This window comes from Cygnus atratus, chromosome 4 (assembly GCF_013377495.2).
Source record: "Cygnus atratus isolate AKBS03 ecotype Queensland, Australia chromosome 4, CAtr_DNAZoo_HiC_assembly, whole genome shotgun sequence".
Classification (NCBI taxonomy): Eukaryota; Metazoa; Chordata; class Aves; order Anseriformes; family Anatidae; genus Cygnus; species Cygnus atratus.
Genome location: NC_066365.1, coordinates 4174029 through 4199708, shown reverse-complemented (window position 1 = coordinate 4199708; position 25680 = coordinate 4174029). Strand labels below are relative to the sequence as shown.

Sequence of the window (25680 nt, the reverse complement as noted above, 5' to 3'; positions counted from 1 at the left end):
TTGAACTGAACTTCAATTGTGTGATTCTGAGTGGAAGTAAAATACAGATATGGGGAAAACAAGTACAGAGACTGATCGGCCTCTTGTGCTCTGCAGACCCGCAGAACAAGTGATAAAAGAGGTTTTTCAGTACGTTCATGAATCCATTTCAAATGCTCACTCGTGGAGCTGGCATGCTACAAAAGCAGATTGCAGCAAAATATGTTGGTGTCAAAGAGATTGTGACTGCTCTTTCCCTTGTGTTTTTCTTCCATGATGGCACACTGTAAACAGTTATGTGTCTGTATTACTCACTTGTTGCTAATTAGATACTTTTTTCCTCATTTGCTAGACTGTTAGTAAGCCAGCCTTGAAAAATTCAGATGTTCTTCAGCACTCCAGGAAAACTCTCTCAAGTCAGAGGGGTGTTTGGTGTAAGCTACTGCAGTTTCCTCAAAGCGCTGTTTTCTCAAGAAGATGCAGATTTTCTCACTTGAGAGATTTACAAGAATCCTTTTACTGTGTATTTGTGGGGAACTTAGCTCAACTTCAGCATCTGTCTTCATCACAGCAAAGCAGCAGACCATCTGAGAGCGCAGGTGATGCCATTTTCTCCATGGCTTTTTCACGTGGCTTTTTGTCAGAGTATCGAGTTCACGAGGTAAAATTAATAATTCCCTTAACTACAGTCGGTTATAGGGCATGGAGAACGTTTTGCTTCTTTCTAGCAATGAATGGTGCTCTCAGTGTCCATGTTCAGTCACTTGACAGCAAGCAGTCCTTGAGTATTTTGTGTGTATGTGTTTTTATAACGTCACAATTTTTCAGAAACATTAGGCACTTATTTTCTACACAAAATACAGTGGCTCTGTGTATCTGCCTTCCACTGTTACTTGTGCCTTTGAGGTGCATTTGGGTTGTGTTTTTTCCAGGCTTTCATAGTCGAGGAGATGCGACATTGTTTTCTGAGAACTGAGATTCTCGTCCTGTAGATAAGCAATTCCTGAGATATGAAAAAAATAGCACAAGAATTTGGAAAGTGTGCCTATCTGTGAGTAGCTGATGGGTCTGATTTGCGTTCTGGGACTGGAATTCTGTTTTTTACCTTGGTCAGATGTGTGGACCTGAGTTAAAGATTGACTTGGCTGAATGCAGAAAGTGTTGTCTCAGAAGAGAATAAGTTTCAGCACCAAACTTTTGAGTTTTGTCAACTGCTTTTTTCTGGCACAAGATCAGAGTTTCTTCAAAACCGAAGGAAAATCAGTTTCTTTTGATGCCAATGAAGTAGATGAAGTACCTGTTTCGCCCAGGTTGCAATGGAAAACAGAGTCTCGAGCTTTGTTTTAAACTTTTTCCAGGTATGAGCTCTGTTATTTACTGATTTAACTCAGGATTTTTTGCTTCATGTTCTGGTTGCAACTGTAGAATGACAGTTATCAGAGCAAAAATAGTTAACTTTTTAAAACACTTAATTTGATCTGATGTATGCTGTAGTAGCTAAATGGCTGCCATACATAGGTACAGCCCCTGTCTGTTGAGAAGTTTCCTGTTGATATCTATATCAATAAGCCCTTCCTGCTGCTGACAGTGCCTTAGCAGACCTAATGTGAAAACATTAAAAAAAATCATTAAGATCTTCATTACATTGAGGCAAGGCCTAATCAAATGCTGAGCCTGCAGGCCAGTGATCCCATCTCTCCGGTGATGCTGTAAGTCCAGGTGAGCGGCTTGCCACGAGCGGTGCTGTCACAAGCAGAGGTAAGCACGCTGACTCGGTGCAAGCCAGGTGTGCTGTCCCTCAAACAAGCAGAGCTTCAGAGGATTCGGTGGAATCTGATTTTCTGGGGAGATGCAACCGCTCTTGCTGCTGCAAGTGTGATTTTAAGAGACTCGAGCCAGAAGGGAAGAGAAAATGAAGAGGGCGAAGTGACAGCTTTAACTCCAGCCTCTCCCTCTTTCGAGTGCCCTGAGGGAGGAGAAGGGCAGGTGCTGTAATCCCTGCTGTGCGGAGCTGTGGGTACTGCCGGGACTCAGGACTCGGTTGGCATCCTCTGGGAGGTGCAAAAATCTGGTCTGCTCTGTGCTTACTGCCGACCTTAGCCCATGGCCCCAGGGGCCTGGAGTTGGATGACTTTTTCCGTGTCTGTCCTTCCCTGCCCTGGTCTATATCCGGCTGGAGAACAGCTGATCCGTAGCTGCAAAATGTCACCCCTCTGTCTCCTCTAAATAATTTTGAAGAATAAGAATTGTTCTCCCTCTCAGCTCGCAAGAAGAGGAAGATTTTTCCTGATGTGGGGAGCTGAAGCTCCTGAAGCAACAAGAGTAGAACAAACAAACATCCAGGTGATTCCTTATCTGAACAGACAGGAGGAGCGACTGAAGTTCACGTTGGATTAAACACTGGTTTAGTCTTCTGGCCGGATCTGTTTGCATCCAGTTGTGAGAATACACCTGTGTTGTTGAATAAGAGATGCTACTGCTTCAGCCCTGTGGTGAGCATCAAAGCATGATGCCAAAGTATAGTTAAGGAGAATGAAGCTGAGAAATAGGTTGACATTATTCCAGTGGTTAATTATTTACCTGCAGCGGACTGCTCTTCGTCTCATTTTTCTTCACCCATCAGCATCATAAGGTAGTAAACCATGCAGAGATCACATTTCTCTGGGGAAATGGTTGCAAAGGGCCCTGCTTCTTGAGCAAGGACAATTAATGTCTGGTTCCTTTAAAAAAAAAAAATAAAGAAAGAGGAATATATTGAACATTTGTTGAGAGTCTCCAGAAAACAAAGTTTCTGCTTGAGCTGTACAGTTGGTGAAGCACAGTGTGAGAGAGTTTGCTGCCTTAGAGCTCGCTTGTGTGAACGTGAGGATGGGAGCTGGCTGTATTGGGGTGGCTGGTAAAGCGGACATGAATGTAGTGGTTTAACGGGGTTGGATTTTGCTGCTTAAATTAAACAGCAAGCCCTCTTTAGCTTGCTGTTTGCAAAAGAAAGAGTTTTTAAGCCCACTCTCCCAATGGTGGTTTGTGTTAGTGTTACATCAGTGGGTGCAGAGACCAGGCAAGGGCTTCTCTCCTCTTCATTAACTGCTTTTGCAGGCATGGCCGTGGGTTTGCCAGCTTGTTTTGGTGTTGTCACAGCACTTTCACCCCTGAAAAAAAGGTTTTAATAATGAGGGCGCTACGTGAATATGCTGGGGTGCTGGGAAAGACCAGTGTACTTTTGGGTTGTGTGTGGAGGAGGAATTGTTTCAGGGGACAAGGGAATAAGAGCACTCATACGGCAGTACCTGAAATAGTAAATTTGCTTTCAAGCTTCCTAGTACCATGAAGATAATGATGATTGAAGGGAACTCACAGGCAGTGTAAATGGTTAGAAGCTGCAGAGATTAATTTGTTAGGAATCATGTAAGGATTAAACAGACATAACTGGCCTAAGCAGTGAATACAGGGGTTCATAAATCTCACAAGCATGAGAGGTAAAGGCACAGAAAATAGAAAGGAGCTGCCTTTTGTGGTTTCAGTGCTGTGCATTCTTCTGGACGTGTGATCTGCTACGCATACAGCAAATTGGACAGCACCACAAGCAAACACACAAAAAAAAAAAAACCAACAAGGTGCTTTGATCAAAACAGAATTGAATCAACGCAACTAAGCAGATTTATTTATATATATATATAATAGATTTAAAATGAAGACAGATGGACAGTTCAAAATGTAATGTTTATGTCAGTTAGTATTTTTCTCTGTTGGGATGAAGCTTAGGTGCTGGAATAAGGAAGCACATGGTGCTGTTTCATAGATGCTGCAGACATGGCACACAGCTTTTGTTCTTTGCTCCACCACAAGCTTTGTGTGTTACCTTTGGTAAGTCATTCCAACTGCGATGCTGTTTGTTTTCTCCTAATCTGGATAAAGCAGGTAGTTGTACTTCCCTGTCTGAGGATCAGAGACAGAGATGCTCAATTAGACAGAGAAGAGACTTCTAATCAAATTATCTCTAAGTGCTCTAAAGATTAAAAACATGTTTCCTGCCTCCAACCGTTCATCTTTTCCAAAAACATTAAAAAAAAGGCTTTTGGCAGACTCAGTGCTTTGTGGTTGAGCCCCGACAGCCATTGGGTGCGGGGATGAGCTGTCTGATAGCTGTGCCTGAGCACCCAGCAGCTGACGGTGAAACACCAGGAGGCACGAAGACACTGAGCGTTCATCCTGTTTCCTCCTGAGGATGCAAACTGTGAGTGCAGATAAATGCCTTAATAAAAATTCTGTCTCTCATTTGTGTTTTTCAAAGATTTTGAAGCGTCCAGGCTTGTCATCTGACTCCTGTTTCAGTGGAAGCCTGGCTGATTTTCCTTGCAAAGTAAGGAGGAGGAAGCAGATCACTGCCTAACTACATGGGCTGTAAAAGCATGCAGCAATGGAGGAGTTTGTACAGCGTAGCTGCCCAGCCGCAGTGTCTGCAGGCAGGTGGTTGAAACTTACTGGTTTTGTTTTCCAAGGGCACTGTCATGGGAACGGTTGTGTAGGTTAAATACACACTGCTGCTGTGGAAGTAGAAACCCAGCAGCTGAGGTCGGTTGTTTCCTGTCTGAGTTCTTAAATACAAATTAACTTTTTAGATGGAAGAAATTAGAGGAAACTGTGCCATTTTACTGTTCTGCTTGGTTCGGTGTGGAAGCTCTTCCTTTCGCACTCTTAGGAGAAGAGGAATGGGATGTGGAAACGGTCTTAGCTGGGAGCCAGGTGAAGCTGTGTTATGAAAGAAAATGCAGACTGGAAAGAGGACAGCTTGGAGAAATATACGAAATACCTGTAAGCAGAACATCACCCTTCTGTGCAGGAAGGACAAGGATATTGTCTTTGTCTACCACTATGCAGTGTCCATCTCAAAAAAAGCTGCTGAATACTTTTCTTGTCCCATTGCAGTAGCTTTAATTTCCTTTCTGTCCTATTAATGCTTGTTCTATGCTGTTCTTTGTAGAATAAAATGAAAACCAATGAAAGAAGCAAAAGGTAGAGTGTTTGGGGAGAAAGCTCAGGTTCTGAGGAATTAGATGTATCTTGGGAGAAAGGAGCACGCTGTCGGTGTTCCCTGTGGCTTGCAGGTTGTGGTTGGCTTTGCTGTGCTCAGGTGTTACTCAAGTTTCTGGATCTGTGCACGTCCCAGCCCTCTAAATCTGTGTCTGCAAATCTTCGTTTGAGCCTTTTGGATATTTGGTCTGAGCCTTCTAGGAACTGGTATTTTCTAGAAACAGCTAGGTCAGAGACTCTCCTTTTAGGAAAAAGGCTGTTTTTTCCTTTCAGAGGACACTTGACTTCTACTTATTTTTTGCGTCTATTTTTCTTTTCTGATCTGATTTAAGATATACAGGTTCCCGTAGGTGACTTCTTCAAGATTCAAGGAAATGCTTTCGAGCACCTAAGGCTGGCTGGGCGAGCTGCAGGAGTACTGGGGCTGTAGAGCAGCCCTCCCAACAGAGATTCCTCGAACCCTTTCTGTCCTTCTCCTGGTGGATCTGTCCCTCTTTGCTCCACAAAGCTCCTGCAGCAACGTTGTTTATCCTTGTTATGGAAGGTCTGCCCGCTCTGGGTTGCTCTCAGTAGTCAAATCTTGAGTCTGCAAACAAACAAAGCCACCTTAATTGGGAGTTAAGTTTTGTTTATGTCTCAGACACAGGAGAAATGCAGGCTGTACCTAATTGCTGTAATATTGAGATGGTAATAGTAAAATACAGACGAGATCTTAGGGGTGATTAAAAGGCAAATTGGGAGTCAGGGGAGGGTGTCACCACGGGCACAGTGGCACTGGCGTTGGATGTGAGATTGAGGCACGTGGTAGTGTGGTGCTGGTCCCATCTGCCCTGCTGAGCCCCACTCCTGTAGGATTAAACAGTAAGGAAAACACAAACGTGTGTGTAAAGGTGTGCAAAGTAACTATTAAAAATCATGTGGACGTTCTTAAGAAGAATCAGGTACTTCATGGTTTTGTCAATGTTTGCTCTTACAAATTAGTTAAATGAACTTGAATCCCTCCCAGATTCACGTGTCCAAATCAGAAGTGTGAGCGACTTGCGCTGTGCAATTAATGCCGTTGAATTTAATATTTTAATAATGATACTGGAACGAACATAGCACATCAACCACAACTTAAACAACATCAATACATAACTGCGTCTGGCAAGAATAAATATCTGACATCTTTGATGCCAGCTGTATAGAACGTGAGGCAGAAGCCAAACAGATGAATTTGAGCTGGAAGATTAATAGTTTTGCAATGAATTTGCTGCTTAAGAAATTGCCTTTCAGCCAAAAGCTCTAGGCCATCTTTCTGTCGGGGCACAGGCAGTGTGCTGTGCATTTAAAACCACAGGTTAGAGCCTGTCTTCTAGTGTCTGTTTATATGGAAGTAAAATTGTGGTGTTTATGTTATGATATGAAGCAAGCCTTACAAGTCAGAGGTTTTTTTGTTTCCTAATCTCGTAGGCAGTGAGAAGGACTATCTGTTTTGCTCAGTGCAGAGAAACAGAACAGATGGCAAACAGAAATGTTTGTAATTCTGTGTTTCGATTATTTTCTCCTGTTGCCGCCTTGTTTGTTACTATTTGGCCACTTTGGTCAGGTGGATTTGGGTGAGTGCTGGGGTACCTGATGGATCTCTCCCCTGTTCAGCATGCCGGTGGGAGTGTGACAGACATCTTTTAAAGGAAAAAAAAATCTTCAGCCTACTGAGGCTCTCTGGGAGCTTCACGAAGGACGTCTTGATGTTTGTGTTCCTGTCTGGTACGAATACCGAGTTGCCTTTGTCTCTTGATATTACAAGTCATCTCTTGATAATGCCTATTATTATTATTCTCACGTACCAAAACTCCCATGTAAAGCTACTGGAAATGCAGGAGGAAGGGGCAAGAAATAATAGCACAGTGAAGAAGGTGGCTGGTGAAGAAGTGTGAGGCTTCAGAATCTCTTTCTGACGGGTGAGGACTGGCAGCCCCTGGGGCCGCTGCTCGCCTCCCTGCCCTGGGAGCTGAGGCAGTGTGTAAGCTTTTCCCCTTGCTGTTTGGATGCTGTTCTGGGAGGTGAGCCTGGAAGGCAAGCAGTAAGGTTCTGCAAACAATGAACACGCTTGTTTGGCAGCAAAACAGAGATGGATCATGTTGAATAAACCCAAAATAATGTTACCATTCCTTACCAGAATAAAATCTTGAAGTGAATTGGGAGTTGGCTGAGCCCAGTCCACGTGGTTTTCAGGGTTTCATTTACCTGCCAGTTAATGTGAAACTCTGGCTAAAAAGGGTTCTTTGATTTGCTGCTTTAATCCTCTAGAGATAACGCTTAGTGTTTGACGTAGCCTGTCTTTCCATGGAAGAAAAAATTGAGTCCCTTAAAGTCAGTAATAGTTTTACTTCTGACTCCACTTTGCCTACATGTGAAACATGATGAACTGTGAAACAAAAGTGAGCTCTGTTTTAAAATGATGCTAAAGACTTTCTACTGATTGCTGGGGAACCGCCTGCAGCTGTCGGCTTAGGATTTCAAAACAGAAGGGCAAGGAAGTCGGTTACTCACTGTTTGACAAAGGCTGGGTTCTGCCTGGTATGCAGTTTTGTAAGGAAACAGGTAATCATTCATGCTATAATGGAGGTATGAAATAGCAGGCTGGCTTGACCAAGAGGAGAAGAAAATAAGCAGTTTTCTCCTGATTGCAGGGAATCCGTAAGCACCGATTATGTTTGTGCTGTATGAAATCTTCTGCTATTATCTCTATTGCATTTCGTCTGTGATTTATATTCTTGGAGCCGATTCTCCTTGTAAAATTCACTTGAAAAATTGCCTTCCTCCTTTCTGTAGAAGGAGTCTGCAAAAGATAGTATAATCCGTTTAAAATCTTGATGTTTGACAAACCTGAGGTAGGAACCAATAAAGCCTAATGGAGCTACTGATACACTGATTGGTAATAGCTACTAAATTGTACTTGTCATATTCATAAATAAGATGTCAGTGAAGTGAGAATACAAAAGTAACTGAATTCAGTGCTGCCATGTGTTTCAGGGGGCTGTGAAGAGCTCTTATCCGCTGGTGTGTCTTGCTGTGTTATGCAGCACGTCAGGCAGGATCGATCCCACTGGTCCACTCTATCCCACATATCTCTGGTGTGTTTTTTAGTCTGTACTGATGCTGTTTTGATTGTCTCGTTGTTTTTAATAACTGAACAGCCAGGATAGGAGGGGGGAAAAAAACCACCAATGCCTAAAGTTTTTTGTCTTCTCCTTTCCATACGGTGCAGTTATCAATGTAAAGTTCCAACAGGCAGCGATGCTCTGGGTCTAAGTATGTCCAGTGCTAAACGGGGCAAGAATTCAGGGAGTTTCTTGTACAATAGCCAGCACTGACAAAACTTCTCCCTGGAATCTAGTGTTGTTTCAGTGGCAGAGGGGTGTGTGTGTGTGTTTTGGTGGTGTGTGTGTTTTTTGCATGCGAGACGTGGACACTGGATCGCAACCCACTGGCATGCGATGCGGAGCACTGGGGAAGGAGCACTCATGCCTCCCCCAAGCAAGTAAATTTTGGTGGAAACAGGGGTCCCTGCCTTTTGATGCTTTCTTTGGTTGCTCAGGAGTTGACTTAGCTGAAATAGTGTTGAGGCAGCTTAAATAAGGTTATGTGCTTGGTTGCATTTGGAGGCATGCAAACAATGCTAATGTGTTGTGATGCGTCGCATGCAATTCTTTCTAATAAAAAGCTGGGAAAATAAAAACTCATAACAGAGCTCTTTGCCATCCTCATGTGTGTAATGCTCTGCTGTTTGGCTGATCGAATCAGGCATTTGATTATATTCAGTTTTTATTACTGCAAAGGCTCGAATTAAGCTTTCACTGTGGTTGTTTACATGAACTTCAATTCACGTATATCCTAGATAGCACATTTGGGTGCTAACTCAACAAATTAATTTGTCTGCTTGTTGCCTGTTGAGCTTTCAACCTTCAATAAAAAGTAAGCTTTATTTGTGGCATTTCGAACGGGGGAGAATTAATTCAGATAACGTTAGTGGTGCTCTGTCACTCAGCCACAGCGAGAGGTACCCGTGGGTCTCATCCAAATTCACCAATGCGGTGTTTGCCGTAGGTGTTTATGCCCAGAGCTTTCACTGTCTGGCATCCCCTCTGTTCTCCTCAGCTAGCCGTTAGTGCATTGAGTACATTATCTGCTTTATCCTTTTGGAAACATAAATCTCAAACATCTTTGAAGAGTATTATTACCAAAAGGCTGAGGGTGGCTTATTGCTTCTCAGAGGAGACGGCTGGCGGAGAAGAAGGGGAGGGGAAAAAAAAAAGAAAAAGAAGAAACAGGATTGTTGTCTTGCGTGTTTTCCATACACTTTCTTACATGCAAACGTTTCTACTCTCCTACGAAGCTGAATATACGTATCCAGTATAACAGTCATCCAGATTTGACATCTCCATTAATGACCTGTAGCACAAAACCAGATTGGTTTTTCTAGAGAAAATTCTTAAAATATCTTACTCTTTAGAGTAACGTTGAGGATATTCTTTTTTTCTAGATAGGTACCTTCTGAGATTAAAGAAGGGGGTTTAGAAGTGGACATCAATCCAACTTGGAGGAGGATATAACACTTATGTCACACCGATATAAAAGCATGATGCACAAACATATGCTTTTGTCTTCATTTCTTGTCCCATGCTGTAATGAAGCAAACACTTTAGGTGATGGATGTAGCCCAGATCCCTCCAAGTGTCCATATGGAAATCTCAAGGCCTGATTGCTACAGCTAGCTCTGCTAGGTGGAAATCCACGAGCTGTCTCCTTCAGCCTCCAGCAGTTCTTCTTCTGATCTCCACAACAACCTCAGTGAGCTGCTGTTTTCTGAGAGAGGGCTTCTCCACCACTGACGAGTGCCTTTTCAGTTGCTGGTTTGTGTTGCTGTAATGTCTATGGGTGGCTGGAAAAGCTTGTAAGCCTCAGCAGGAGCCGGACCTTTCCCTGTGGAGCTTGTTCCATGAAGGGAGAGGAGCAACATGGGTCTTGGCCTTTGGTGGCATGCAGCACGGGACCTGAGCCCACCCCTAGCTACCTGGTGTGCTAGGAAAGGGAAGGAGGTGGAGGCGATTTGTCACGAGCTGAGAAAATAACAAACAGCAAGGAAAGTTCGTCATTAAAACGTGGCCTGTGGGGTGAAGGAGGAGGAACCTGTGAATTCACATTAGGTGTGGTTCTTTTGGTAACCTGTTGCTGGTAGGTGTTTGGAAAAGAATTTAGAAATAAAGAAAAAAAAGGCACAAAAAAGGAAGTGCCTGGTGCACCGTGCAGTCTCTTGGTGGGATTTGCTTTCCCCTCAGCAGCACACGTGCTGGGGAAGCCATGCGTCCCCTGCCTGCCGAACGGAGCCCCCTCCTCATGCCGAAGCCTTCACACCACCTCGGTGAGCCTCCAGCGGGAAGCGGGGGAAGAAATGCCTTGAAGTTCTTCTAAATACAAAGTAATTGCTGTTTGAAGGATGCTGTGTAAACGCAGTAAGGTGGAGCAGCTCACTCTTGCTCCTCAGCAGCGTTGCTCCTCCCCATTATTTGGTAGCACAGAACGGCAAGCTTGCTGCCAGCAGTAAGCAGATGTTAAGTGTCACTTTTGAGTAACCTCCCTGTAGTCGCATTTAATTTGTAATTTAACAGCTCTAACGTGCAAACGTTACATGCGTCCTGGTAGGAGGGATGTAGACTGTTGGATCTTTGAGCACTTGTTAAATATTGATGGCTGAGTGGCTGGTGGCTGTGCAGCTAACTGATTTCCTGTCATAGCGGAGGCTTGCATAGAGCAGACAGACATACAGCCTGATGATGTGTCTTGTTCCTTTGCAAACCACAATGCCACAGCAGAAGGAAAACCCAGATGGTCCATAACTCCAGGTGATAGTCCCAGCCTGAAGCAGGGTGTTAAGGAATGGGGTTTTCCCCTCTCCTCCTGTCGGCGGAGTTTGTAAAGCTTTGAGCTGCCCCCAGTGAGCTGAGAAATGTCACCTGGAAAATATTCCATCACTTGGAAATTCAGAAATCTAGATATATCATAACTGCCTCGTTTAGGAAGATTGAAATACAGTGAAGATGCTTTAGGTTCCTTCAGAGGAAGGAGTTTTTGCAGCTTCTGATGTGACCTGTACTGTACATACGCCTTCAGATCAAGGCTGACAAAAAGGAGAAATGGGGTCCCTATTTTTTAGGGACTAGGTATAACTTTAAATTCAGTTTGTATACTTTTGCACTTTATAGTCATTAGCTTTGTTAGTCATTAGCATTAGCAAATGGTTTAGTTAGCGTATCTAAAACGGAGGTTGTCCTTGTGTGTTTGTGTTTTAAGGATGAATTTTTTTGCTCTTACCAAGAGAAAGTGGATGCAATGTGCCCAATGTGAGTTGTGGCTTGTTGTGTAGGACAGGCTGTAACCATCACAAGCTGACACAGAGCACTCTGCTGGATTTATTTACCTTATTTTAGGGCTCGTTTTAGCGATGCTTCCACTCAAATGGGGACACCTGTGGAGGCAAAACTGGGCTTGAACTGCCAGCATCAATTGGTGAGTTAAGCAGGTGAGAGGATTTACCGGGGATGGCTTAGAGGAAAGTTGCCTGCATAAAGCAGACTTTATTTGGTGTTGCACCAGGGAGCCTGCTGGCCGCAGCGGCCCAGTTCCTCAGTAGCAGCTTTGTGTAGGTGTGTGGAGCTGGATAAGAGATGCTGCCTTACCGTCATTGCATTAGAGCATCTGGGGATAATCTGTTTGCGTTGGAAAAATGATATCTGACAGATACCAATGGTTTGGTGGGCCTGGGGAGAAGGGCGGGAGCTTTTGGCTGCTGCTTTCCCTGCCTTTTGCACCAGCCCTTCAAGTAAATGTCCTGAGTGAATTCATAGAGGAAGAGGAAGCCGAGCAGCTCCTAATTGCCTGGAGTTCAAAGGCTCTGGGGTGAAAAGCGAGCAGCTAGCATGCAGATTTGCTTACCCCCCCGAGGGCACGGCGGGTGCATCCGAACACACCATGCAGGGCATACGGGGGCTTTGATTTTCTCTTACTGGGTTTAATTGTTTTTCTTAGGATAATAAGCTTTAGAAAAAGCCTTTGGAGATCTCTACTGCAAATGTTTCTTTGTTCTCTGTGCCTGCTCTGCAGAAAGGCTATGAACGTGCAGGCTTCGTGTCCAGAGTCATGACTTTGAAGGGTGGACAGGTGTCAGCAGCGTGGAAGCTGGCAGCATCAGCAAAGCCACAGCCTTTTGATGTGTTTAGATGAAAAGTCTTCCATCACCATTCCAGAAGCTGAGACTTCTACAAGAAAGATAGAAAAGGAAGCAAAAGTGTCTTTTCTTAACATCTGGCAACACTTCGGCATGTCTCTTGGGGCATTGGCAAGGTTGGAAACCCCTGTCCACAAGTATTTGGTAGTGGTAGGTCCTTAGACAGCAGTCCTCAAGTGCCAGGAGATGCTCATCAGGACCTTTGCTGAACTCTTGGGTCAATGTGGCCTCAACAAGCACGGCTGCGCTTCTTTCATCCCAGAAATGGAAGTGGATTTTCTGGGTGTCTCTGCTCTAGCAGCAACCTTTATTTGGCAGTCTCCCTTCTGGCAGGAATGTTTTTGAAGCTCATTCTCCCAGCAGAGCTCTTTTCTGAGAAGACAAACAGGTCATCTACTCAGATGAGTTTCATAGTTTAATGGTTCTTTGCTTTGTTTTGGTCTAATGCTTACGTAGACCTCTGAGGAGTTGTCCTCCCAGGTAAAGTGGTGCTGTAGCTGGGGTGCTGGTGCTGAACCCAGCTTGTTGCTGCTGTTCTCTGAATAAAGGCTGGAAGCTCGTGACCATACTGGTCACTGGTGTGCTTGTAGTGGCCCCTTGGATCTTGTTGCTTACAGGTTATTACCATTGTGGCTTTTGTCTCTCTCTCTTTTTTTTTTTTTTTTAAGATCTATATTTTTTTTCCTGCTGCCAGGATCTAATAAATGGCAGCTTTACAGTTCCTGACAAAACTTGCGGAAGTTTCTTATAGGTTATATTCTTAAGTTCTCTGGTTTCTGGCTGTGGATGTTCTTATAGTGGCTGCCTTAGACATTTTTTGATGTTGCCCATCAGAAGCTATGGGAAGGAGAACGATTAGCCTTCTGCTTACTTGCCTTATTATGCCATTGTTTTCTCTGGTTAATTTTTAACAAGGTTAAAAAGTATATTAAGCACTCCCTGCAAGTAATTTGAGCATCCACAGTGCAGTAACAGAATACAAAGCTGGAATATGAACTAACCACTGAGTTCCTTTGGGGAATTACTCTACAGTTGTCTGTTATGAAGGATGTAAATCTTTGTACATGCATATTAATACCAACCACTGACAGAGAAAGGCTTTTGATTTGCCCTAATCTGTCAGTTCTTCGTCCCTGCCTATTTTTCATCAACTAATCAAAAGAAAATTGTAGTTTCCCTTTGGAAAGCTACCTATTTACAGCTGCCTGCCCTAAGTCTTTGGGCTCATCTAACTGCAGACCTTTAAAAAAAATAGATGAAGGAACAGAGGTATGGCTGTTTGTTACAAAGACACCTTTTTATGGTCTGTTGTTTTTAAATAACTATATGGACAGGTCATTCCTGGAAACGTTGCTGCAGGCTGTGTGCTGCTTGGCTGCCTGCTGGGCTCAGCATGGCCATGGCTGCATCCGCGGGATTTTAACAGGAGCACAAGTTTAACTGATGGGAAACGCTCTTCAAAAGGTAACTAAATAAAATTTAGCTGCTGACACGTAAGAAGAGTGCAATGAATTATTTTTACAAATGGAAAGGTGAGCAATGGTTGCCGCTTGGGTTTAGTGGGGTGTCAAGATTCCCTGTGGTTTGTGGTCAAAATCTGGGGAGGTCCAAGAGGTTACACGACAGGAACAGGTCGTGTCCATAGCGGGGAAGAGATGAAGTCTGCTAGAGAGGTGGGGAACAGCGGTGTTGTCAAGCAGTGCCCGAAGGCATTGAGCAAGTGCTGTGAGGCACTGGAAGCCTGCGCAGCGGAAGTAAAGAGCCTGGGAAAACAATGCTTAAACAACTCAGAAGTGCATCTTTTAGGTATATATAACACCCCCCTGCTTTTTATTGTTTGGGGCATGGGTATGGTTAGTTGTATGCTAAATAGAAGAGTCCATTCTAAATGGAAGTGCTAAAGAGCAGCTCTCTTTTCTGAATTACTTCTTTTTTTTTTCTTCCTGTGTGCTATAACCTGTCCAGTGCCTTCAATCCCAAAAGCCCTTTAAGAGAAAAACGAGAGTTGGCTAAAACTCTGGTAAACCTCTAAGTGTATAAATCTGACTCCACATCCTTCTGTTACTTCTCTTCTCTTATCTCGTTTCAGCTGAAATATAAACAAGCTTTTTCCTGGCTGGCAATTTGAAGAATTACTTTTTCTCCTAGAAATGAGTTGGAGCACTTTTTTTGGAGGGAGATATGGAAACAGCTGTGTGCATTAAGATACTCTCTTTGTAGGATCTTTGTAGGAAGAGATGCAGCAAGCCCACTTTCTTATCTCACGGGATCTATTATAAGCATATTTTTGAAAGCAAAGTCCCTCTTGGTACCCTTAAATATTGCAGCATTTCCCAGGCCAGGATTTCTGAAAGCATGGCAGCAGAGCAGAGATGCAGTATGTGGGACAAATGACAAATCCTGTCGGTGCTGACAAATTAATCTTCGGACCTGGAGTGGTGTTGGAGAACAGATGGCACAGCTCTCGGATGTAGGCTTGCTTTCACTTTTGGTGAAGCGCAAATACATTTTCACGCTGTAATCCCTCCCTCTCAAAACCTCACCCCTTTAGGATCTGCAGACTTCCTTCTAGCTGTTGGATCCTGTCTCCCGTCCTGAAAGTGAAGCAGGTTGGGAAGAACAGCGGCTTTCGGGCAACCGGGCTCGATTGCAACTGGATAAAGATGCGAGATTTCTGGTGCCTTGGACTTGGGAAGGCTTTTATATCTGCTTCCCAGTGTAGGAAGGGAAGAGAAAGAAGGTTTGATAAAACAGTGAGAGGAAATACTGGATGGTTCTTTGTGTTCCTCCTAATAATACGTTTTCCTTGTATAGTTGTCTCACTTCAAGGCCCGTCCTTAAGCTTGTTGGAAGTCATCTCCCTCTGAAAAGTGAGGGCCTGCTGCGTAGCCATTCCTTCTTCAAGATCACCAGGACATATTTACACTGAAATTACTGCTTTGCTGCAAGAGGCCTCTGGGTTACTTTTTCAAACTTGGATTTGCCCTGAGGAAGGGCTTAAAAATACTCTGGGACTTTGGAATGAGCTGCAGGGTCGAGATGCACGTGTTGTAGTGCAGTCCCCATAGAGCCACGTGGATCATCTGGCAGGAGGTGTGGTAGGTCCCTGGTAAGACAGGAAGGCTGAGTCAGAGGAAAATAAGGATATTTGTCATTGTTTTTATTTTTTTTTTTTAAATTTAGGAAGGAGAAGTACATCCTGAATACTCCCGCGTGTCAGAAGTGTCATCCCAGGGTGAAATGCAGCCTACACGGTTAGCCCAGAATCTGTGCTGTCTCCTGCGGGGGGTTGTGTTTGGCCTGAAGCCTTCCAGAGGATGCAGCTGAATCTCAGCAATGTGCCTTGGAGCTGCCGTTTGTGCTGAAGCCATTGTTGCTTCTCTACTGGTCATAGCTCATCGTGCAATGTAAGCAAGGGGGCAAATTACTGAAAAGTTGAAGAGAGGGAGCGAGAAGGTGTTTTTGCAGCTCAAACGAGCACTTGCAAAATGATGGTAGGTGGCTGCTAGGGCTCCTGATACCTTGTTTTCCTGCTTGTGTGATTGCTTATAAGCACGGCACAGAAATCTAGCAGTCGATATCTCCAAAACAGGCTGTGGTGACTCATTTTAAAAAGGGAAATACATTCTGTGCAGTTATTGCAAACCCGGGCTGAATACAGATTCGTTTTTGGTAATCGCGGTTGTTCGAGATCTGCCAGCCCAGTGGACTGTGACAGCACCTGCTTTTTTCCTCCTTTCACTTGGTTTTTAACCTTTCTGGAATGTCTGGAGATAGTTTGGTCTCAAATGGCAGATTGTTACTCCGTGATGAATTAATTGCTCAGTTTGTTTCTCTTAGAGTCAGGCTGGAGCCGACACCGTTCAATACGCAGAGACCTTCTGGGTGTCTTTATTAGAGATGAAGAAAAAAAAATATATACAAGCCAGTACAGAAGATAAAAGCAGCTATCTGTACTATGTCTCTCCACTGAACAGTGGCTAACATGGCTTTTTTCCCCTCCTGGCTCAGACAAGGAGGCAGCATCTGGAGCGGTGCCTTCCCTGCGCTCCCCATCGAGTCCTACCTTGCCCCTTCTGGTGGCGCTTGGAGAGAGGCCCCAGGGCTCATCCTCAGGCATCGCAGCTGGTGATTTCCCCCAGGATTTTTCTCTCCTCTCCTGCCCAGGGAAAAACTGTAGCGCTGGGTTGCTGTCGGAAGGCTCGCTGCAAGATAGGTTTTAATTACTGTGTGTTTTAATGCAGCGTGATTAAAATAAAGGGTGGAAAGCTGACGCTTAGTGGAGCAGTGTGTTGTGTTAGTGTGCTTTTCTTTCTTATCATTGCCTTAGAGAGCAGGAAATGAGAACATGGGAGACCATAGCATTGACAGTAGCAGGCTGTGGCACTAATTTTTCTGTAAAGGCTGCTTGTGAGTTTGCCTTGAGGCACTGCCGACCCCACCTCATGCTACAAGAACAGGAATTGCCTGGCTGCAGCGAGCAGCTTTGGGCAGCTGGGAGAGGACCTGAGCCTTGTGGGAGTAGTACCCCATTTTTGCTGTTGAAATAACAAAAGTGCCCTGTCTTCTCAGGTTTATACAAGCAAAGAAAACAGATTTAAGTATGTAGTTGTTGGTCGGCTGTGTTTTGATTCAGAGTTTTTCATAATCTTTTGGCAAGGCAAGCCAAAATGGAATAAATCAAATGGTGTTCTCAGAAAGTCCACGGGTGATTTTTTTTTTTTTTTTTTTTGTAGAATTCCTTATGCAAGGTAGCTTTTTCATGAGAAAAATGCTCTTTTTGTTCTTGCTTTCCCTACCTGTGTTGCAATTTTCCACAGAGCAGAAGTTATGGTTTGTATTTGCATATGCAGTGCTGAGAGAGATCGGAGGCTTTCATGCTCCCTCCTATAGTGAGGGTGATATTAGCTCCTTACATAAAACTGGTCACGCAGAAATTTGAGCTTAAGTTTGCAGCGGCAGTCACCCAGCCTCGTAAAAGATTGCTCACTGGATCAGTTAATTTCAGAAAATACAATGTAGGTAGGTTCGGTGGTTTGTCAGTCTCAAAAGTGGTAGGTTTTGCTTGTATGTTTGATTGAAATTGTGTGTTTGTTAGTTTGTTTTCATAAAATAAAAGCAATATTGCTGTTCTTGTCTCTCCCCCACCCTGTTTCTGGCTGCTTGGCTCGGTCGTGCTGCTGCACTAGTGCCTGAAGCTGTGCTGTGACCCAGTCACTGAAGTGCCACTGCTGAGGTCGGAGAGGAGGCGTGCCTGCTCTGAGAGACAGGAGGTACCCTTAGGAACCTAAGCCCTTTGGAACCTAAGGAGACCCTTAGGAATGGAAATATTTCCTTAAACTCTGTACGTATTTTCCATTGTGCACCAACTGGTCTTTTCACACTGACTACGCTGGGTTGCTCCAATCGGTTACCATGCCGTGTGTTAATTTCGTGGTGGCTTCTGCTGGCAGGGTCCTACCCTCAACCTGTGCCATTGTGCCATGGCCGAGCACTGCTGCCAGGCGTCCTGTGTGAGGTGAGGACAAAAAACCCCTGAACAAACCCCTGAATGCTGCTCACAAGCCCCTGGCCAGATTTCAGCACATGGCTGTGATTGCACTGTGGGTGCTTGTAGCCAGACGTCCTGCCAGGTGCGTGCGTTTCTGTTGCAGAAAGGCTTAAGACATCTTTCTTTAGCCTGTCTGTGGCTAGGTGAGCTCTCACATGTAAGAGAGTTAGCAAGATCGTTCTTACAGGATCTCAAGGCTGTGATGCAGCCAACTCGGGGCATGGCTGTTCCAGCTGTCAGCAGTGCTAGTGCAGGCAGTCGTGCCTTGGTCCTGTAGCGCAAAGCCCTCCCTTCAGCTGCGGTGATGGCTGCCTTCATTTCCTTTTCAGTGGCACAGCAGCTGCTGTTCCAAGCAGCGTGAAAAGGGCACGGCAATTCTGCTGTAGGGGACAAGCACATGATTTAATAACTTCACTGAAACTGGAGATTTAAATCCGGAGGCCTAGGGAGAAGGTTAATTCAGCCCCTCGTGCTTCCCAGTTAATCAACCTAGTGCTTGCAGAGAAAGAGTTCATTACCGGGAGCTCAGTTCAAATCCACTGCTCCATGGCTTTTGCTTTTCTTCACAAATTCTTTGCTGGTGGTTTTAATGGATAGTCTTCTGTATATAAAGATGCTTTCAATGGATCATGAGTGGTAAATGTTAAAGTCTATGGAATAATAGGATTAAATACCTTAACAGATCTCATTTTGATAAACTGAATTGAACATATTAAATATTTTTAATTTAATACATTTATATTAGTAACTAAATATATTAAAATATATATTCATTGTTGAATGCATTGTTTCCTCCATAAACAAAATAGATGCCCAAATTCACAGCAAAATAAATGAATTAACCTTCAGATACAGGCAGGCTGCAGTTCAGTGTCTGGGGAGGGCTGGACAACAGGCATCTAGACTGTGATGGCAAAGTTGCATGTCAAGTGTCTGTGTTTTAAAAACAAACCCAAACCTGTAAATAACCCTTAGAAGAAACAAGTAACACACGTTTACAGTTGTATGGAAGGCTACTGAGTATTACCATGGGCTGTTATTACCTGTGTGCTTTGGGGTCTTCTGCGTAAAACAGATCAAATTCTGAATGTCTTCTCCTTGCTGTTAGGCTGTAAGTTTCTAAATTTGTGTGTGTGTGTAATTGCCTCCCACAGATGGAGTCTGGTGGTAGGTAAGTATATGTGCGCTCTGTTGCAGGGAAACTCTTCTACTTGGGTGAGGAAATGACCAAATTACAGTGTGTATTGTGGCTTTTTGGCTTTCTTGGGCTGCTACCCCTTGTGTGTGTTTAATAATACTCTTGTGTCTAAGGTATTTTGCTATTTCATCTAGGTTTCTGACTGCCTTTGTTGCCTGAAGGTTACATTACACAAATTTCTCAGTGTTGGACATCCCCGGAGTGGTTTAGTGTGGTTTGGTTTATTTATTCCTGAAAAGTGCTTGTTCCAGGTAGACACCCAGGGCAAAGTCAGTGTCTTTGAAACACACAATGCATGACAGATTCATTTATTACAGATAAATGTTGTGTTTATCCTAATGGGATATTCCTGTCCAAGCAGTCGAGCTTGTGATTCTTTAAAAGCAAATAAAGCACGTGAAGGCAACAGGCAGTTACGGTGAAGAGACCTCCTTCGTTTGTAGCTTGCCTTTCCTGCCTTCTCAAAGGGGTTTGGCTTGCAGATCCTGAAATGCTTTGGCCTTCAGACAGACGTGGTATATCATCCCTAAAGCTTCCCAGAGGAATGACTGATCCTGGTCATCTCTGCCCACTACTCCGGGGGTGTAGTGTAGAGGGGATGCTTTGTGTGTGCCTGCCAAGCTTTGGCAAGCTGTGTTGTTAGTGGCATCTTTTAATGCTATGCATGTCAATGGTTAACTTCTGATAAATAGTATGTAATCATGAAGCAAAGGGGAGCGATCTTGGGCTGTAGTGGCTTTTATTTTATCTGATATAGTTGAGTGCCATTCTGTTATTTGGCAGTAAGACTCCAGGTAAACATCGTGCCCACTTTTGGGACACGTTGCAGATGCTGGGGTGCTGCAGAACACCAGGTGGGCTGGGTGCTGCCTTTGCCGAGACCCCCTTTGTACCCTAACCTTTCAGAAACGTACTCCCTGTGTTTGTGCTGCAGGTGCAGCTCTGGAAGCAAACCAGGACCTGGGCGCGCCGCGAAGGAGCCTGCCACAGCACGCTGGTGCCATCTGATGGTAAGGCTCCTGGTGGGGTCTTCGGACAGCTTCCCCGGGACAAGGGTGCTTGTCTCCGTCTGCTTAGGAGAGAGATGCAAGCACGTATCTCACGAGGTTCGATGGTGTGGCTTCTGCTGTGAGATGAAGTTAGTTGCTTGTCATACGTATGTTCCAGAAGACATCATAATGCGTGCATTAAGGAAATGTAGAACGTAATGCTTGGTTTTCTTTATTCATCCTGTACTTTAAAAACAACTTTTAAGTTAAGCTGCAACTTACGATATGTTTTTTTCACTCCGTTTGTTATTCTTCTCCCAGAAGTGACTATTAATTACAGGCATGGTCTTCCCATGATAACTCTGACGTTGCCCACAAGAAGGGAACGCTGCCAGTTTGCTGTTAAACCAATGGTAGTGACAGTGGGGGCATTCCTGAAAGATGTACAGAGAGAAGATAAAGGAATTGTGAAAGCAGAAGTCTTTGCAACAGGTATCTTACATTCCTGTCTGTCTTCAGTTGATTTAAAAAGGAATTAATTCATTTTGTACTTCTCACTTGAAACGATTTCAGTCCTCTATCACGTTTAGCATCATTGCTTTTGGGATAGTTCTTGAATACTTCTGAGGTTTGCTGGTGTTTCAAATTCAGTATCTGAGTCTTTTTAGAAAGGCTGATTTAAAATGCAGAATTGGACATATTATAACTTCCCCAGTAGTTTCCTAGTTTCCTCTATTATTTTTTTTTTCTGGTAGCTTCTCTTTGACCTGCTGTTTTTGAATAAATGAGTCTCTTCTGGTTTCCTTGGTATCTGTTTCTGTCCTTGTTCTCTGTGACTGTTCTGAAAGGCAACCAGTCTGGCTCCTAAATACGATGTCTGCCAGTTGTTCCCTGTTCTCTGGAGCTGGAAGAATCTGTTTCCCCTAATGCAAATTTGAACTCCTATGTAAAATGTATTAGGAGCTAAGCAACCAGATAATGTGTGCAATGATAAAGGGCAGCTCTTTGAAACTCAGAGAGGTTTCATTAATCAGCTGGAGTACCGTATTTCGGGGCCCTTGGCTTGAAAAGAAAAGGCTATACTTACATGTTAGCATTGATGTGATTTTTCTCCTGGTAGCGTGTTGTTTATTCCATTGTCCCATTCATTCAGGTAATTTTCTTAAGCTCGGCTCACAGCGTTTTCATGTGTTTTGTTTCATTGGTCTACTCATTGCTGAAAGGTAACGTCCAGTTAGTTAAACTGGTTTTCCACTTTATTTCTGAGACAACTTGGTTTGTATTTTGATGGCATTCTGCAGTTTTTGCACAGCAATTCTGAAAAGTTGGGTGACTCCTGCCCTAGGAGAGGACTTGATCTCAAACATACAACTGAAGTGCAGCTCTCTTGGCTGAATCTGACACAACAGATGCCTGAATTCGGCTTCCCCTCATTTTCAGCGAATGCAAGTGGTTATTTCTGGGGAGGTGTGCAGCCCTTTAACTAAAAGCATTTGTTTCCTCACACCCAACTCCCCACCACCCCTCAAAAAAAGATGGTATATCCCTATTAAAAGATTTATTTTCCATCAGATAACACACAGAAGAAAGGATGGGGTCAGGGCAGGTTGTCCAAAGGTTCATAACTGTGTGCACTCTTAATGTGCTCTTTCTTCCTGGTTGATAGTTCAGGGAGCTGCAGGGACTGAAAATAGATTGATGCTTCTAGATTAGGAAGCCATGGATCTTGGAGAAGCTGTTTTGGTTGTCTTTGAAAGTTGATTTAGTAAAGCAGAAAAATATCACATAGAACAATATATTTGCATTCTCTAGATCAATGGAGGTGTGATCTGTGTGGATCCCAGTGCGTGCATGAGCTTCTTGTATGCCAGAGCTTGTGCATGGTTTTGATTTTATGTTCAATCTGCTGGACAGCAAAGGTAGAAAATTCTCTTTAAAAAGATAATTTTCTGAGAGTGTCCTGTATTTTCAGAAGGCACTGTGACAAATCATCATTGTCAGCAGCTGGCCTTCCCATTAACATGCAAGTTTTCACTGAAAATGATTCCTCAGGAGGTTGAGGAAGGGCTAACCAAGAACATGCAAACAGTTACCTCTCAGTACTGCTGTCTCTGCAGAAACATCCATGAAATAAGTGTCTGTGATTCACTGATGAATCCCATCTTTCTGTGTTACGTCAGGAAAGCTCCACGTTAACTACTCATTCTGCTTCAGTGCAAACTTCAGTTGGTCGTGAAGCACAATTCGGGCTGTTTTCACCTAGTTTGGGCTGTTTTCATCTGTTTAAACCCCCAGCTTTGGAGTAAAAACCCCGTCTGCTCTGATTAAAACTGTTTTGGTTCTCTACTCTGTATTTTCAAGTGACGGGTAATTGTAAAGGAAGAGATCAGCTTAGATGTTTAATTCATTAGGAAACTGATACTGTAAAGAGAAACTATTGGTCAAGTGTTCAGAGTTGAATTTAAACATTTATTACTAGAGAAAAATTATGAAGTTTTGATTTAATGCAGGCACTTTTCTATGTCATTTAGCCATTAAATGAAGCCCAGCCTTAAATGAGAGCATTAGTGCTGTACTTGATGGCCCACTTTCGTTGTCAGCAGATCTGCAGAATTTCTGTAGACAAAAAATATCCTTTTGTCTACATTTGAACACCTGTGCTTAGGTGTAGGAATGCCTGTATGGAATTTTCTGAAACGAAACAAGCCCTCCTCCCCAAACTTTCCTGCTTTTCAGCTAATGAAAGGTTGGACAGGTTAATAAATGTGTGTTGTATCAGATCCAGAACAAAGAGCCTGTCTGGCATTTTTTTCCAAAGGATTTTTTTGCTTAAATGTCACTTTATAAATGTCACCGTAATTTACATGCAAATGAGGTTTCATGTTCTATTACACCGTTTAAAAAAAAGGGGGGGGTCAGAATAAGTGGATGGGCACATTAACATTTCAGATTTTGGACTGAAAGCAATACCCTTCCGGGTTTGCTTTCTTACCCACGTCAGGTGGGTCGGGGAGCCAGATGGTGCAGTAGCTCGTGGAGTTCAGCAGCCTCCATCTCAGCAGCTGGGACCAGGGCGCAGAGTTACAGTGAATAAATAATTGAAAAAACAAACAAAATACAAACAAAAAAAGTCAACCATGACAAGTTTTTGCATACAAAAATCTTCATCGTATTTTGTAGCCTGTTCATAATTCATCTCAAGAATAAAGCCTCTGTTTTCTGCTACTGCGCAGCCCTCTGCAGGGGCAGGGGAAGATGCCACACGTAGGAAATGAAGACCAGGTCAAACAGGTATTGAGGAGCAGCTGGGCTCTGGCTTTTGAGCCCCACATGCCACGGTGATGTGTCCAAGGCTTCTTTAGCCACCCGACCCCCCTGGTGGTGCTGGTATCACTGGGTCACTCTGGGACCTGCTGGGCTCAGGCCAGTGAGAGCTCCAGGGAGCCAGCGCTACATTTTGCTGCTGCTGACTCCAGGAGGGCCTTTGCTGTCTCTTCAGCTCCCTGTGGGGTGCGACGTGTTCCTTTGCCTCTTAGCTGCACTGTGCTGTGATAGGCACTGACATGAGCAGGTGAGAATAGTGGTAATGCACTAAAGAAAGGTGGTGGGTTTTGTTACTTCAAACTTCAGGCCCCTCCAAACCAGGGAAACAAAAAACTGGACAAAACAGATCCTTCAAATTTCAGCAGAGGTTTTGAATCCCCTCTGCCCTTTCTTGTTGAATGTCAAATAGGAAGGGATCCATTTCTCACATGGATGCAACTTGTTGTTCAAGACACCACAAGTCTATCAGTGGGTGAATTTTGCTAGGTCGACTGCGCTGGGAGTGCCAATATTAGTCATAATCATAACACAAGGGAATACAATATGCCTGCTCATATTAGGGACAATATCATTATATTTCTATCCATTTTTATATTCGCAGATCTGATTTTTACATTCAATGAGGCTTTTAAAAGTAAGCCCTGAGCCTCCTTTTCTAAAGGCTTGCTCAGATATGCATTATGAAATCTCTTATGAGAGACACTTTCTTCATTAATGACCACTATATATGTTTTTATTATTATTTATTATTATTATTTGTTGAGTGGGAGTTGCTTGGGGAAATAACCTTTTTTTTTTTTTTTTCAAAATTTCCTGCATGCTTCAGGTCCTTGGTTGTGTGTGTGTTTGTTTCGAAGGTCTGCAGCCAGATACTGTCTCCTTTATCCAAACAATGCAAATAGAGATGCTAATATTGAAGAGCATGGTGAAATTAAATGTGACAAATGTGTGTAATACAGAGGGACAGTCGCATTGGGGTAAAGCACTGAAGATCACCTAGTGAAATAGTAGTAAAACCTAGTGACGCTGAGAGAACTGTAAAGTCCGAATGCTACTTGTAGAGAAGGCATTAGGCACACACTCGGTATTAATGTGTTCCTCCTTACTGTTTAGTATCAGTTACTGGGTAATAATGGCAAACATTAATAAAAATCAGCTAAGGTTTAAGATTATTTTCAACTGGAATGCTTTATGGCTTAAATCTTTCATCCACAGATGGTAGCAAGGTTTCTGATGCAACGTTGATGGAGGTCTTACTGAGGAATGACTTTAAGCTTCTTATCAACAGCACAGCATACAGTGTGTCACCTCCTGTAAAAGGTAAGAGCCATGCTTAATAACTCTGATTATCTCACTTCATCTAGTGAGAGTCGTGGGAAATCTCAGACAAGTGGAACCTCTCAGGAGAAAACAATTTCTCTGTGGTTTTGTACCATTGGATGATCCTACTTTTGGGGTTGAGGTGGGGGGAGAGAATGGAGAGGGGTAGATTCTTGAAATGTTTCATATAACAAACACTTTCTCTTCAGATAAGCTGAGTAGTGAGCATGCTACTGAAATGGAAGATATCAAATCCTTGATTCACAGACTGTTCGTGGCTCTGCATTTAGAAGATCACCAGATCAGGAAGGAGAGAGAATTACTACAGAAACTGGACCATCTGAAAGAACAGCTGATGCCTCTTGAACAGGTTGGAAGAAGAGGGTGGGGGGTTGTTTTTTTTATTTTTTTAAAATACAAAAGCACTTCCTCTTATCAAGAGTAAGTCCTGTGATAGAAGAAGATCAGCATGAAAGGCTAGGGTGTGTCTGCTGTGTTTGTCATGCAAACAAAGTCAATTCAAATTCAATTCAAATAATTTTCAGTTCAGTTCTTTTTCCCTCCTGCTTTGTGTGTTCCCTGAGTAGAAACCACAACACCTGGACGCATGGCTAGCATTGGGATTGAGCATCCACTTTGCTGGCTGAGTTCATTACAGAAAAAACAATAGTGAGATAAAAATCATCTGTGGTTTAGGATAGGGTTTTCTGTGTCAACAAGGCATCAAGGCAGATTGTGTGGACTAATGGTTGCTGTAATCCAAGAGGAGAAAGTATAAATGTTGATCTGAGGCAAGTTAAGGTAACCAAACTTGAGCAGAGGAAGCCAGAAAGAGCCTGACGGGATGGGCAAAAACTTTTCCTTGGCTTCAGACCTGCTGTGTGGGGACCAGCCTCAGCATCAACCAGAGCTGCCTTGAATGATAAGTGGAAATCCAGCAGATGTAAATCTCTAGTAGTGGGGAGGGGAGATTTAACAGCAGCATCTGTTGGTGCACAGCAGTCAAGAGGTCTGGTTG

At 43.6% G+C, this 25680-nt stretch overlaps 1 protein-coding gene across 1 annotated transcript in view; it reads left to right on the top strand.

Annotated features, from left to right (window-relative positions):
• MCUB (mitochondrial calcium uniporter dominant negative subunit beta) overlaps positions 1 to 25680 on the top strand; it is a 39277-nt gene that overhangs the window by 10879 nt on the left and 2718 nt on the right. The window contains exons 2-5 of the mRNA XM_035559161.1: positions 19964 to 20039; positions 20340 to 20510; positions 24558 to 24662; positions 24872 to 25032. Coding sequence (XP_035415054.1) covers positions 19964 to 20039; positions 20340 to 20510; positions 24558 to 24662; positions 24872 to 25032 — 513 coding nt within the window. The remainder of the gene's footprint in view (positions 1 to 19963; positions 20040 to 20339; positions 20511 to 24557; positions 24663 to 24871; positions 25033 to 25680) is intronic.